Source organism: Lissotriton vulgaris, chromosome 5 (assembly GCF_964263255.1).
Source record: "Lissotriton vulgaris chromosome 5, aLisVul1.2, whole genome shotgun sequence".
Lineage (NCBI taxonomy): Eukaryota > Metazoa > Chordata > Amphibia > Caudata > Salamandridae > Lissotriton > Lissotriton vulgaris.
The window spans coordinates 194,274,619-194,287,138 of NC_141693.1; the positions used below are offsets into that span (position 1 = coordinate 194,274,619).

Below are 12,520 nucleotides of genomic sequence, written 5' to 3' on the forward strand. Positions count from 1 at the left end.
ATACGGTGCGCTGTAGAAGATCAGGGAGTAACACACACCACTGATGATCAAATAGTGGCAGCATTTGCTGCCCACTATAGGGCATTCTATGGGACACGACCACTTAGTGGCTCCTCCACTATAGATGAATATTTACAAGACATTTAGACCCCCAAACTGGACAAGGACGAGATGAAGGATTTTGGTGTAGACTTGACGCTCACAGAAGTGAAGGAAGCCATGGCTAAACTATGCCCGGGCAGAACCCCAGGCCCTGACGGTATACCCACTGAGCTGTATAAAAAGTGTACAGACTTACTGAGCCCTTATCTGTTTTGCCTCTACCAGGATGCGTATAATGAGGGCATCCTCCCGTTAGACCTCTGGACTGCCACAATAGTGACCATATATAAGGAAGGCAAACCTAGCGACTCATACTGCACCATTTCTTTATTGAACACGGAGGACAAAATATTAGCGACCATCCTGGCAACGCTGCTCCTTTGCATTATAAAGTCCATTGTCCACTGCGACCAGTCTGTTTATGCCATGGCGTGCTACCTGATGGAACCTTCACAGAACATATAACTGGCTGATGCAGTCAAGGACATGTCTTCCTGTCATTAGATGCGGAAAAAGCATTTGATGCGGTACATTGGCCCTTTTTATACTCCACACTGGTCAAATTTGGGTTTGGTCCAAACTTCAGGAAATGGATGGCATTATTATACAATGCCCCCAAAGTAGCGGTACGGGTAAATGGTAGACTTTTTCACGGTTCCCCATTGGTCATGGGACTAGACAGGGGTGCCCCTTGTCCCCACTCCTATTTGCGCTAATTGTGAAATTCCTAGCATGTGCAATTAGACAACACCCAAATGTGCAGGTTTTTAGGACTACTCCTGAAGACTGTGAGGAAGAGAAGATATCGCTTTACGTAGATGACGTTCTTCTATATGTAACTGAATAGACACAACAATTCCCACCCTGTTACAAATAATTGACGACTATGGACGGTATTCAGGCTATGAGATCAATTGGAACAAATCAATAGTGTTTAGCCCCAGACAGAAAATGGAATGGCCTCCCCTGCCTGGGGACTTAAATGTGGTCACAGAGGGCTTTACATATAATAGTATATTTCTTACACCCCATAATGAGGTTTTCTGCAACCACAATATTAGATGGGTGTTGACTAAGTTTAAGGATGACATGGAACGATGGACAGATTTGTCCCTTACCATAATGGGGCGAGCGGCTATGTTTAAAATGATTACCTTGCCCGTGTTACTTAGGGCCCGATGTAGGTAAATCCCATTTACCGATTTTGAAATACCGAATTTTACCGATTCGGTATTTCAAAATCGGTAAATGGGATGTAGGTCCCAACATCTGGATTCGTTACCGAATCCTTAACAATTCATTAATTACCGATTCGGTAAATACCGAATCGGTAATGCCCATTCATTCCTATGGGCTTTGAAGCCCATAGGAATGATTAGGCATTACCGATTCGGTATTTACCGAATCGGTAATTAATGAATTCACAAGGGTGCAGGGGGTGTCACTTTGACACCCTCTAGCACCCCCAAAACGGGCATGTGTGCAATGTGGCACACAGACATGCCCTAAGGGCACGTCTGTCTGTCACATGGCACATGTGTACATGCACAGATGTGCATGTACACAGGAATCGGTATTTTACCATGGATTTGTATTCCATGGTAAAATACCGATTCTGTAAGCCATGTGCCAATGGAAAATTGGCTACCCACATAGCGTTTTCGGTAATTTTACCGAATCGGTAAATATTACCGAATCGGTAAATATTACCGATTCGGTAATTATTACCGAATCGGTACTTATTACCGATTCGGTAATAATAGCGATTCGGTAAAATTACCGAATATGTGCACCTACATCTCCCTAGCCCTTTACCGATCGGAAACGGCCGAAAATCGGTATTTTCGGCCGATTCCGATCGGTAAATGGCTACCTACATCTGGCCCTAAATGTCCTCCAGAATACTTACCACCCACTCTCCGGAACAATATTTAAGAAAATAGACACTGAGCTACAATCATTATTATGGCAGGGTGGCATTCAAGTATTGCATTGAGAACACTGCAACATAACCCATACAATGGTGGGCTGGCACTGCCGAATATTGAGGCCTATTACTGGCAGCATATCTGACCCCCTTCAACAACTGGATACACATATCAAGGGATCACCACATGTACAGATTTGAATGGAGGACACTGACAACCCACACATGTTCTATTTATTTATACAGGGGCAAAGGTTAATTCCCACGACACAGGTCACCTTAAAAGTGTGGAAAAGAGCAACTAGAACCTTGGAGTGGGCGTACAGGGTCACCAGGGCAATGCTGTTGTGGATAGGGAAGTGGCTTAAGGAACTGAGCAAGCTACAGGCCTTTGGATCCTGGGATTTGCTGGGGATTACCAATGTTGGGGACATTATCAAAAAGGGTGAATTTCTCCACCTCTTGCACTAAACATAAGCTCCGTGGTTCCCAATTCATCAAATACGGCCAACTGCATCACAAATGGCTGATGGAAGGACTGGTGGGGCCGGAGTTACCAGAGTATGTGCAACTCGAATGGGGATTGCTAGAAGAAGAACTAACAACTAAAGCAGTGTGCCTTACATATAAAACATTGAATAACAACATGCCCGATAGGCTGGGAAAAATCAGGGAGACATGGGAAAGTGAGCTTGGCACTATGAACGACATAGACTGGGAGGTGGCCCTGATGCACCCTAGAGAGGTGGCATTCAAAGCTAGATTGCTCCTTATTCCATATAAGAGTCTCCAATGGCTACACTATGATAGAGCAAAGCCACACAAAATGGGGTGAGCCAAAACCCCGAATTGCCAGCTCTGCTGGACCGCAGTTGGAGCTCTCCTTCATGCATTATGAGGTTGCCCAACCATACAGAAATATTGGAACGCAATAATTATAGAATTAAAAGCGGTGCTAGGGATATCCATCTCTGCAGACCCAAAGTTCCTCCTTCTGAGCAGTCCATGCGATATTGATGTTGCTAGGCCTCAATTGCTTTTTAGCGTCTTGAGCCTAGTAGTGGTGAAGTGAAATGTGGCAGGACACGGGGGCACACAAGAAACTCCAACACTCCAAGAACAGAAAAGGGGGATGGACTTATATATGGCAGCTGAAAGAGTTACATATAAGAGTAGGGGGTGCCCCGTGCCTGCCTTGTGGAATGCCGACGATTATGTCTGATATTCATTTTCTGGTATAATGACTTATTGTGTTTTCAACCCAATAAAAAATGTTTTGCTAAAAAAAAAGAGTAGGGGATGCCCAAGAAAATTCGGTAAGATATGGGTAGCTGGCTGAAGCACTATGGCTTGGCCCTGCTGGACGAGGTTCAACAGATCCCAGGCAGTAGGGAACAGCAATAGAAGCATATACCTGAAACCCATGGGGGATTGGCATGATGGTGCCACGTAGGGACCGTGTCTTCATTAGCAAGTCGGTGGGGGGGGGGTTGGGGGGGGATGGGGACCACAGTATTATTTGATGGTCTCAGGCGCGAGGTGAAACCATTGAGGCTGTAATAACTGGACTTCTCATGTTTGCCCTATGTGCGACTGTTGTTAAAAGTTTTGATGGTCGTATGTTTCTTATGTACCTTTGACTAAATCAAAATATTTACTTTAAAAAAAAAGATAGTGTTCTCCCTCTTACCTCTTGTGTTGCTAATAAAAAACCATCAAGTCTAGGGTAAATGTGTAAATGGGTCCAAGCTCTCTCAGCAGCGTTACATTGTATGTTAACAGCTAATGCACATTTCTCAAAAACTACCTATGCATTGGCACCGCCCTGAATTCTATTTTTATGCCAAGTTTAGTGTGATTACATTCAACCCCTTTTGCTATAGCGGAGGGAATGTTTCTTATAGAAGTTAAACATTTTGAAACCCCAACTGCCCTGGACGGATCTGTATGAAAGTTGAAATGCTGAAACTGGAAATTATGTTTTCAAATTTAGAATGTTTTCAGAACAGTGACAAAAAAAAATGGTTTTAGCTTTGTAAACCTAAGTATAATAGCTTGGCCCAATCTGTGCTTTTTGTTTTTTTTCTTTAAAAAGCAGAATATTCACAGAAGCATGCTTTAATATTCCCCTAGTTGGCACAATAAAAAAAAAGTTAAAATATTTAATGGATCTTGACATCATTCTTACCTATTGTTCCTTGCACACTGGGGGTTCCTTTGTCCCCTACATAAACAAACACATCCAGTTATAGTACATTTCCAATAGAACCTCTGTCTCGAACATGGGTGGTAGCAGGAAGAATTATGAAAGGGGAGGAACGGAGAGTGCCAGAGTTTAAATCACAAGCAACGTGTGACAGTGGCTGGTATTATTGCGTGACTGGAGGTGGGACATTGTGTCATAAACGTCTGCTAACTAATCCCATTGCACCATCCATCTACCATTCATTTCACAAAGTCTTCTGGAGTTAACAGAATATTCTTTAGAGGAAGTCAGCAGCTAATACTACCAAACACTTTTGTGTAAAATTACAAGAGTAGTGTAAAACAGATTACTACATTTACATTGCCTCTAACCTCTTTAGATGTCAATTGCCTCTCGAAACCAGACTCCTTAAAGTACCATCCATACTTCTCAACTCACCTTGGCAAGTCAACAAGCCAAATGCTTCCTCTCATTGACATCACTACGAGCATCCTACTAGCAATTTCATCACTCGACAAACATTCATTCATCTCCATGGGCTTCTGTGGGATCTCCCTTCAAAACATCTGCTTTCACCCTTCTACATCCCTAGAGTAGATCTAGTGTAGATTGAGAGACACGATAATGTCATTAGAGGTCTTGAGTACTCAACCAACCATCTTCAAATAAATATACATTCTAGATTCCTAATTGTTGATGATTACTGCTGATGTTTGGTTTATTATCTTCAGCACTATGGAGTTTTTTTTTTGTTGCAATTCATTATGTCCTGAATCTACTTCACCTGGATCCAAGAATTGCTTACTCTACGGGAATTGAGAACAGGTTCGAGGAAATGCATACGCAATGATGTATTCGCCTTGCCGTGTATACAGAACAGCCATTGCACAAATACCCTTTGAATGGCCAGGTGGCACCCCTTCACACACCCCATCTCTTCTCTTACCCCAGACCAGGCCACTTGCTGAAGAGGTGGTTTTTTCACCAAAAAACTATGGGTGGCACACAAAATGGAGGTTGCTGATGTCAGTGGTGGAAGTTAGCAGCTCCCTTCTAAGAAATATTTTGTGCCATATTTATTTTTTAACAATTTAAGCATTGGTTTCAGGGTTGATACAGCCACTCAGAAGGTGTTCGTGTTATAACACCATTTGATTATTGACGAGTTTTTTTTTATTTTTGGTTTTCTCAAAAACAAGCATAAGCAAAGCCGATAGGTCTAGTGTTGTATGAGAGCATTATGGCTTTTGCAATTCTTGTTTTGTTATCGGTTTTGCAAAATCTAATTGTTGGGGAGCCTCTGGGCCTTCATCAATACAAAAAAGCTCTGGAGAAAAGAAATATTTTTTGGGGTCTTCACAAGCACACATTGTCATACTAATCCAAGGTGCTGACAGGAACAACTTTGTTTTTGGATGTGCTCCTTTGGCAGAGTGTCATCACTCACAGTGAAGTTAGCCAGTGGCTGATGTGGGCTGTCCCATCTTCCCTCATTGTATGTTGCAGTAGGTAGAAGAAAAATGTGAGTGACACAATAATAGGCAAACAGAAGAAGAGGGCATGCTGAAACCACTATAAGTGTATTACACACATCATTTTCGCATGATGAAATAGTCTTAGTCAATGTCAAACCTAAACAGAAGCAAAAAATTGCAGTGGAAAAGATTTCATTGTACAGCCCATGCCGTTTAAGACTTGACATTGTCATAAACGGTATGGTTATCAAGACATATCAGTCACCATAGCCTGTACTGAGATATTAAACAGTGTATATAAGCTTTTGGTGTTCATCATCATCGTCTTTCTTGCCCTGTGTTCTCTCCAAGGACCGAGCAGCACAGTAGCATTTACATATCAGAATGTGTCATTATATTTGAATGTGTCTTACCTTTTTGCCCTGGGATGCCAGCATCTCCTTTTGAGCCTGTAATGAAAACCATATACAAAGTGGTGAGATTGTGTTACCAATCCTTACATCATGTTCCCATTCTCTTTAATACTCCAGCAGGTGAGGAGTACCTGATATGCTTTATAATCCACAAATGAGATGTGCATACAGTTGGGTGGTGGTGCCTCAAATGTATTTACTCGTTGGAATTAATATTGCATCCCTGCTGCCTTTCAGGGCCTCAAGCCTACAGCATCCCTATTGTCATTCATCTTCATCACATTTTATTCAATGGATTTTGTCTGCCTTTTGCTGCCTTATTTATTTTTGGCTGTCTAGTCTGTTTAGCTCTATCTACATCAACTATTTCACTCAGCTATCAGTCAAGGCATGAGCAAACTGGGCAATTGCCCAGGGCCACACCTTCTAAGCCTACTGAATCCTCCCCCCACCCCACCCCGGAGAAAGTACTCTTTCACTCACCTCTATTTCTTTACTTTAACCACTCTCCTGAGCAGTGCTTACCGCTACCTCTCACTCACCTCTCTACCCAGTGTCATTCTAAAGATTATTGTGACACCAAGCAAAAAGGTGCCTAAAAATATGGCCTGCCAAGGCCTCAAAATCCTTAAAATGACACTGTCATTGGGAAACCTTCACCTCAGACAGCATGTTACCAAACACACCCTCACCACTGCAGACCTATTGGTCCGATTTTCTTCTAATAAGCAACATCACAGTCTACAAGCCAGCAACTGTGACCTGGAAAGACCACACAATTGGCAGGTTTACCATACCCATCCCACACCTCCACGTACCTTTCACCACCAGAACCACCTGCTGTGGCTGGAAAAGCATCTCAGAAGATGAGTGGGCTTCCACCCTCTACAATTACAGGCCCAAGCACACCAGCAACTTAATGAAAGCCATCACAAACTTCAACACCTAGATCACCGCATATGCCAACACCTCCAAACGTCAAGAGCCTGACCACAGTTCAGCTGGTACAAAAGGAACGCAGGCTGACAAAACACCACTGCCGGCAACTGGAGCACTAATGGGGAACAAGTGAAGATACCGCAAATAAAGGCATCTTCCAACCGACAATAAGACTCTACCAGCCGATGATATGGAACACCAGGAGCATAGCACTTTAGATTGCATTGATGCCAGCACTACACACAGTAAGGAAATCTTCACCATTATCAAAGATTTCACTGTGCCATCTGCCACCTCCAGCAACATCACGCCTTCAAAAGACCTTTTCAACAACCTCTCAGAATTCTTCTGTAACAAAATCACCTCCATAAACAGCAACATCAACCCTCAACGCGACTCAGTTACCATTGCAACTCAACTTCCCATCACGGTGGATAAACAAAGCCTGACCTTGTGACCCACTATTACCACTGTTGAAATCGCTACTACCATAAAGACCTTACACTCGGGCTCCATCCGATCTTTGCCCCCACCACCATTTCAATAAAAGAGTCCTGGAGATCAGCGAAGCACTAACACGCATCCTCAACACCTCCATTCACATTCCCGGACCCTGGAAACATGCCACCATCATGCCCCTGCTAAAGAAACCATCCACTGACCTAGCAACACTTTCCAACTGCAAACCCATCACCCTCTTATCATACCCCTCAAAAGTTTTGGAGAAACTAATCAACTGATGACTTACCGAACACCTCCACCCCAAGAATCAGGATTCAGGCCCAACCACAGTACAGAAATAGCACTCATTGCTACCACAAATGACAACCATATGATTCTTGACAGAGGAGACACGGCAGCCCTTATTCTCCTGGACTTCTGTGCAGCGGTTGACATAGTCTCATACCCTATCCTCATCAGGCTTCTGCATCAGATGGGCATTTAAGGATCCGCTCTCCGTTGGATCTGTTCCTTCCTAACGGAAATGACACGAGCTCCCATCCTGGCACCTTACTCCTCAGAAGCCTGTAAACTCATCTGTGGAGTGCCTCAAGTTTGTTCGATCGGCCCCACCAACTTCAGTGCATACATGATCCCTCTGGCCAATTTCATCCGCGCACAAAACATCAACATCCTCTCCTATGCATACGACACGCAACTCATATGCTGCCTCTCAGACAAGATCTCCAACACAAGAAACATATTCACCGTCTGCATAATCGAAGTCGCCCACTGAATGCAAGGTAACTATCTCAAGAAAAACACTGATGAGCCAGAAGTAGTGATCTTCGGCAAGAACACCAGATCATGGGACTCCAACTGGTGGCCAGTACAACTTGGACCCACACCCATAACCCACGTCAGGAACCTCAGAATAATCATTGACAGCCAACTGGGCATGACAGCATGAGTAAACATTGTCACTGCATCTTGCTTTCATATCTTGAAGATGCTGAGGAAGATCTTTAAATGGCTCCCAAGCATTACTAGAAAAACTGTCATTCACGTACTAGCCACCAGCAAGGTGGAGGACTAGAAGAACACCATCTACATCAGGATCACCAACCAACTCATTAGAAGACGACAAACAATCCGGAACTAGGCAGAGAGATTCATCCTCAACCTCCCACACAGACCTCACACCACACCACACCTCAGGAAACTAGACAGGCTCTCGATACACAAATGCACTCAATTTAAACTCTCCACACATAGAGTAGTGTAATTTTAGCTCCACCATTACAGGTCACAGAAGTGTCATGAGAATACAACTTTGAGGTTTTTTTAGGCTAATCCAGAATTACTGGGCGCACTATCCTATTCTCCGCTTTGTTTGAAGGGTGAAAGTCAATAGGTTGGGCATAGAGGCGAGCGGAAATTACCTCCTAACCGCTCAATGTAGACTAGTAAACTAGCCTATTGTACAAGAGCAAACTACAATGCCTCTGCACTACAACACTTAGTATCTCAAGTATAGTCAAGTTTACAATCAAATATCTTATGTAACAATTACAGCAGATGAAGACTCTTTGAGAAAGGTAAAAAGCATGTTTTATACATATGTTGAAAAAAAGTATTTTTGTTTGTGTTTTCACGTTCGTTTATTCGTTCCAAATGACAGCCGACATGTGTTTCATCGCAGGGAACACATATACTGCGATTCTTCAGGGCTTGATCCGTGTGTGGTCAAGAGAAAAGGTTCGGGTGGATCGATTACTTGTATAGGTATATGGACAAATGGTGGGCAGGGTGTCCTGGTAATAACAGATTTTCGTACCTAAAATCCGCACAGTAAGTGCCAGAGAAGTTTATGTGTGGAACACGACCCCGCCGGGTTCGTGTGTAATCGAAGCTCTATGCGAGTTATTCAAACGAAAAACAGGATGTAAGGCAATCTTCTTATTCCTATGTTAAGTCTTTTACCGGGAGGAGAAAACGTCTGGAAAATGGGCAGATACGCCGTTTTTCAAGGAGACGTATAGTCGATCTCAGCCTAAGCTCCACAATAAAGTTCCCCCTCTGGAGTTCCCCGGTCGCCGTTTACCGCAACACGGTCCGTGTTGCGGTAAACGGCGACCGAAATCGGCCGATCCGTGCAAATGCTGTGCAAACGCCTGCAAGGAACACGGCACAACTCACAGCAAGAAGGGAGAGAATGCTTTTCGAGGGAAACAAAGTGTCTACATTGTAATTAAACCAAATATACATAGCTTCATGTTGTTAACTAACTAAAAAAGCTAAGATATCTGTGTTTGTTGTAGGAAAAATGGCCAAATAAAATGCCGCAAAATTGCAGCTAAATTTCCATATTTGTGCCGCTAAATTTCCATTTTTGTGCCGCTAAATTTGCAAATCCATGCCGCTATATCCTGGGGGGTCTGCTTATCAGGAGCAAGGAGACACCCAAGGTTGTCCTGGTGTTCAAATTTCTACTGTGGCAAGGTGAAAATCAACTGGAGTTGATGACGTGGAATTCTCAAATGTTCTGTGGGTTTTTATTAATGTCCACACTTTAGTCTTCAACCTTTGGACCCTAAGAGGTTTAGACATCTTGCATTGTATGGATTTATGCTATACCCCGTTTTGGAGTGCTTTTACTGAAGTCTCAATAATGCTTACACCTTCCTGCTTTATCTGATTGAACTAGGTTTCCCTAGTTTTCAACTTTAATTTCTAACTGGTTTAGCCAACTTTAGATTTATTCATGTATAGACACAAAGATCGAACACTGTCCATCAAATTCTATTTATCTTCCATGTTGCTGCAACAGAATTTCTTGTATGCGTTTTGCTACCAAGACTTAATTTCATTCAATGCTTTGGCTCACTCGTGGTGATTTTGCATCTCTATAACATGTTTTTGAGATTTATATATGTTGGTCTGGCCCTTTATTTGTATTAAACTCCTTTGATAGATTCCGGGTCCTTCGTGTGTAACCAAATAGGTTACACTGTAAACTGAATTGTTAGATTGATGGTCACTCCCCTTTACTTCACAGGCAAGTATGAAAGGTTCATCGCAGGATATTTGGTAAGATGGCCCAGTGCTCCATCAGATGGGAGTAGAACAAGGATGGTTAGTTACTGAAGTAGGGGGAGTTGGAATATCCCATTCTAGATTAGCCCAGACCCAGTTCCTAGAACCTATTTTTTGGTTTGGAGGATTGGTGGAGATCCAGTGGTTCAGGAGGTAGTTGTACCCTAGAAGGAGTAAGTATTAATAGGGTTGCATGTTGCAGTAGCTGAAGCTTAGCTTGCAGTGCTGTTGTGGAAATTGTGTAATGTCTTGTGGAAATGTTTTGAAAGTTGTGTGAGTGTGGTGCTTAATGCAGAGAAGTTGAAGTTGTGATAGGGTCCGACGTGGCCTAAGATCCTGGGATGGTATTAAAAAGTGTAGAAGATACAATATTGTAATTGTCTGCTAGTTTTGTTGTGCTTGGTGTGAGACGTAGTCGAAGGCACTATTGACATAGGGACATTTCTCTTTGTGTGAGAATAAGGTGTGGTTGGTATAGTGGATCCTTTGCGCAGGGAGAAGCTGCACCATTCAGGGTGATTCCTTGCTGGTCAAGGTTTCACTGAAGTGTGTGACTGAGTAGGTCGGAAAGGGTTGCTCCAACCTATTTCTTGGCTGATTGAATACTACTGATTTTCTTACTGTAGAAGACAATGTTTTTTGTTGAAGTTGCTTTGCATTTTGGGTTGCATGCTTAGTGCTGAGAAGAGTGCGTTCATGAAATTATAAAGTAGAGTGAACTGCTGCGAGAAGTGAGAGTGACATCATAATCTGCCTCGCTGAGGTTGGTCAGTTGGTATGCAGCTGCGCTGTTAATGGCTGACTACGTTTTAGGGAGCCGCATTGGTATTGGTTGTGAATGACAGACGGGCTTTGTGAGCAGTTATTTCCTGTTCTGAAATGAGATTTATCAGTGATTATTGACATTATTTCTAAAAAATGAAATGTTTTAAAGCCATATGCGATCTGATATGGGGAGACGTGACAATACCTGTTAGAGAGGGAGAAGAGGTACCACCTGAAGATACCCCAAGGCCATTATATGACAAATAATGTAGAGCCTCGTACATGTATTTGTATTTGTATTTGTATTTAACTAATGGCACAAGATCACAGGGAAAGTAGGTGCACTGGCGCTTCCACGCTATGGTACATTTAATTTAGGAATCATTAAAAATATGAGGAGGGTACTATATGAGATGTAACCGCCTAATAGACCCACACAGTTTGAAGTGCTCAATGCTTGGACACGTGTGGCTCATTCTTGGGCAAGACAAATGTATCAAGGAAGAGCCCGAAAGACAGTGCGTACTTACGATGATGCTAAGTGGAATGCAAAACAAAAGAAATGGAGAACTAATATGTCAGAGGGAGTCAAACTGTACCCTAGATTTACAAAAGAAGAATCAGAGAATGGGACAGTGAAGAGAAGGAGAGGGAAAGCCAAAGGAGCCATACAACATGAGTGGGGTCAGATATAGTGAATCTAGCAATAGTCTTTTGGGTACATTGTTTTCAGAACGCCCATCTCCGTATAATGAGTCCCGGAGTTACCCCAGTGAGCATGAAGTATAACCCAATGGGCAAGAGTGCAGGTATTTGTGTCCCTATTAACTCCACAGCTCTTAATGCCCTGGATGCGGGGAACGTCGTTTACGACACAACTTTTAGCACGCAGTGCTATTACAACGCGGTTTTTAAATCGCATTCTATTACAACGCATAACTCTGGGGGGCGCTCAAGGATAGGGAATACTTTTAATTTACTATCCAACACCTTCCCTAGTGTCAACAGGGACTGGTGTTGGAATAGTAAATTAAAATATTCACTATCCAACACCCTTTTGTATTATGCGTTGTAAAAGAATGCGTTATAAAAACCGTGTTGTTACAGCATGCGTGCTAAAAGCATGCGTTGTAACAGCGTACATCCCCTGGATACT

General features: G+C 43.0%; 1 protein-coding gene across 2 annotated transcripts in view; it reads right to left on the bottom strand.

Moving 5' to 3' along the window:
- LOC147710457 (ficolin-1-like) overlaps positions 1 to 12,520 on the bottom strand; it is a 511,385-nt gene that overhangs the window by 241,192 nt on the left and 257,673 nt on the right. The window contains exons 4-5 of one of the 2 annotated variants that reach the window (XM_086921144.1): positions 6,124 to 6,159; positions 4,218 to 4,253 (exon numbers count right to left, since the gene is read on the bottom strand). In XM_086921144.1, coding sequence (XP_086777270.1) covers positions 4,218 to 4,253; positions 6,124 to 6,159 — 72 coding nt within the window. The remainder of the gene's footprint in view (positions 1 to 4,217; positions 4,254 to 6,123; positions 6,160 to 12,520) is intronic. The other variant, XM_086921145.1, reaches the window with a different exon arrangement.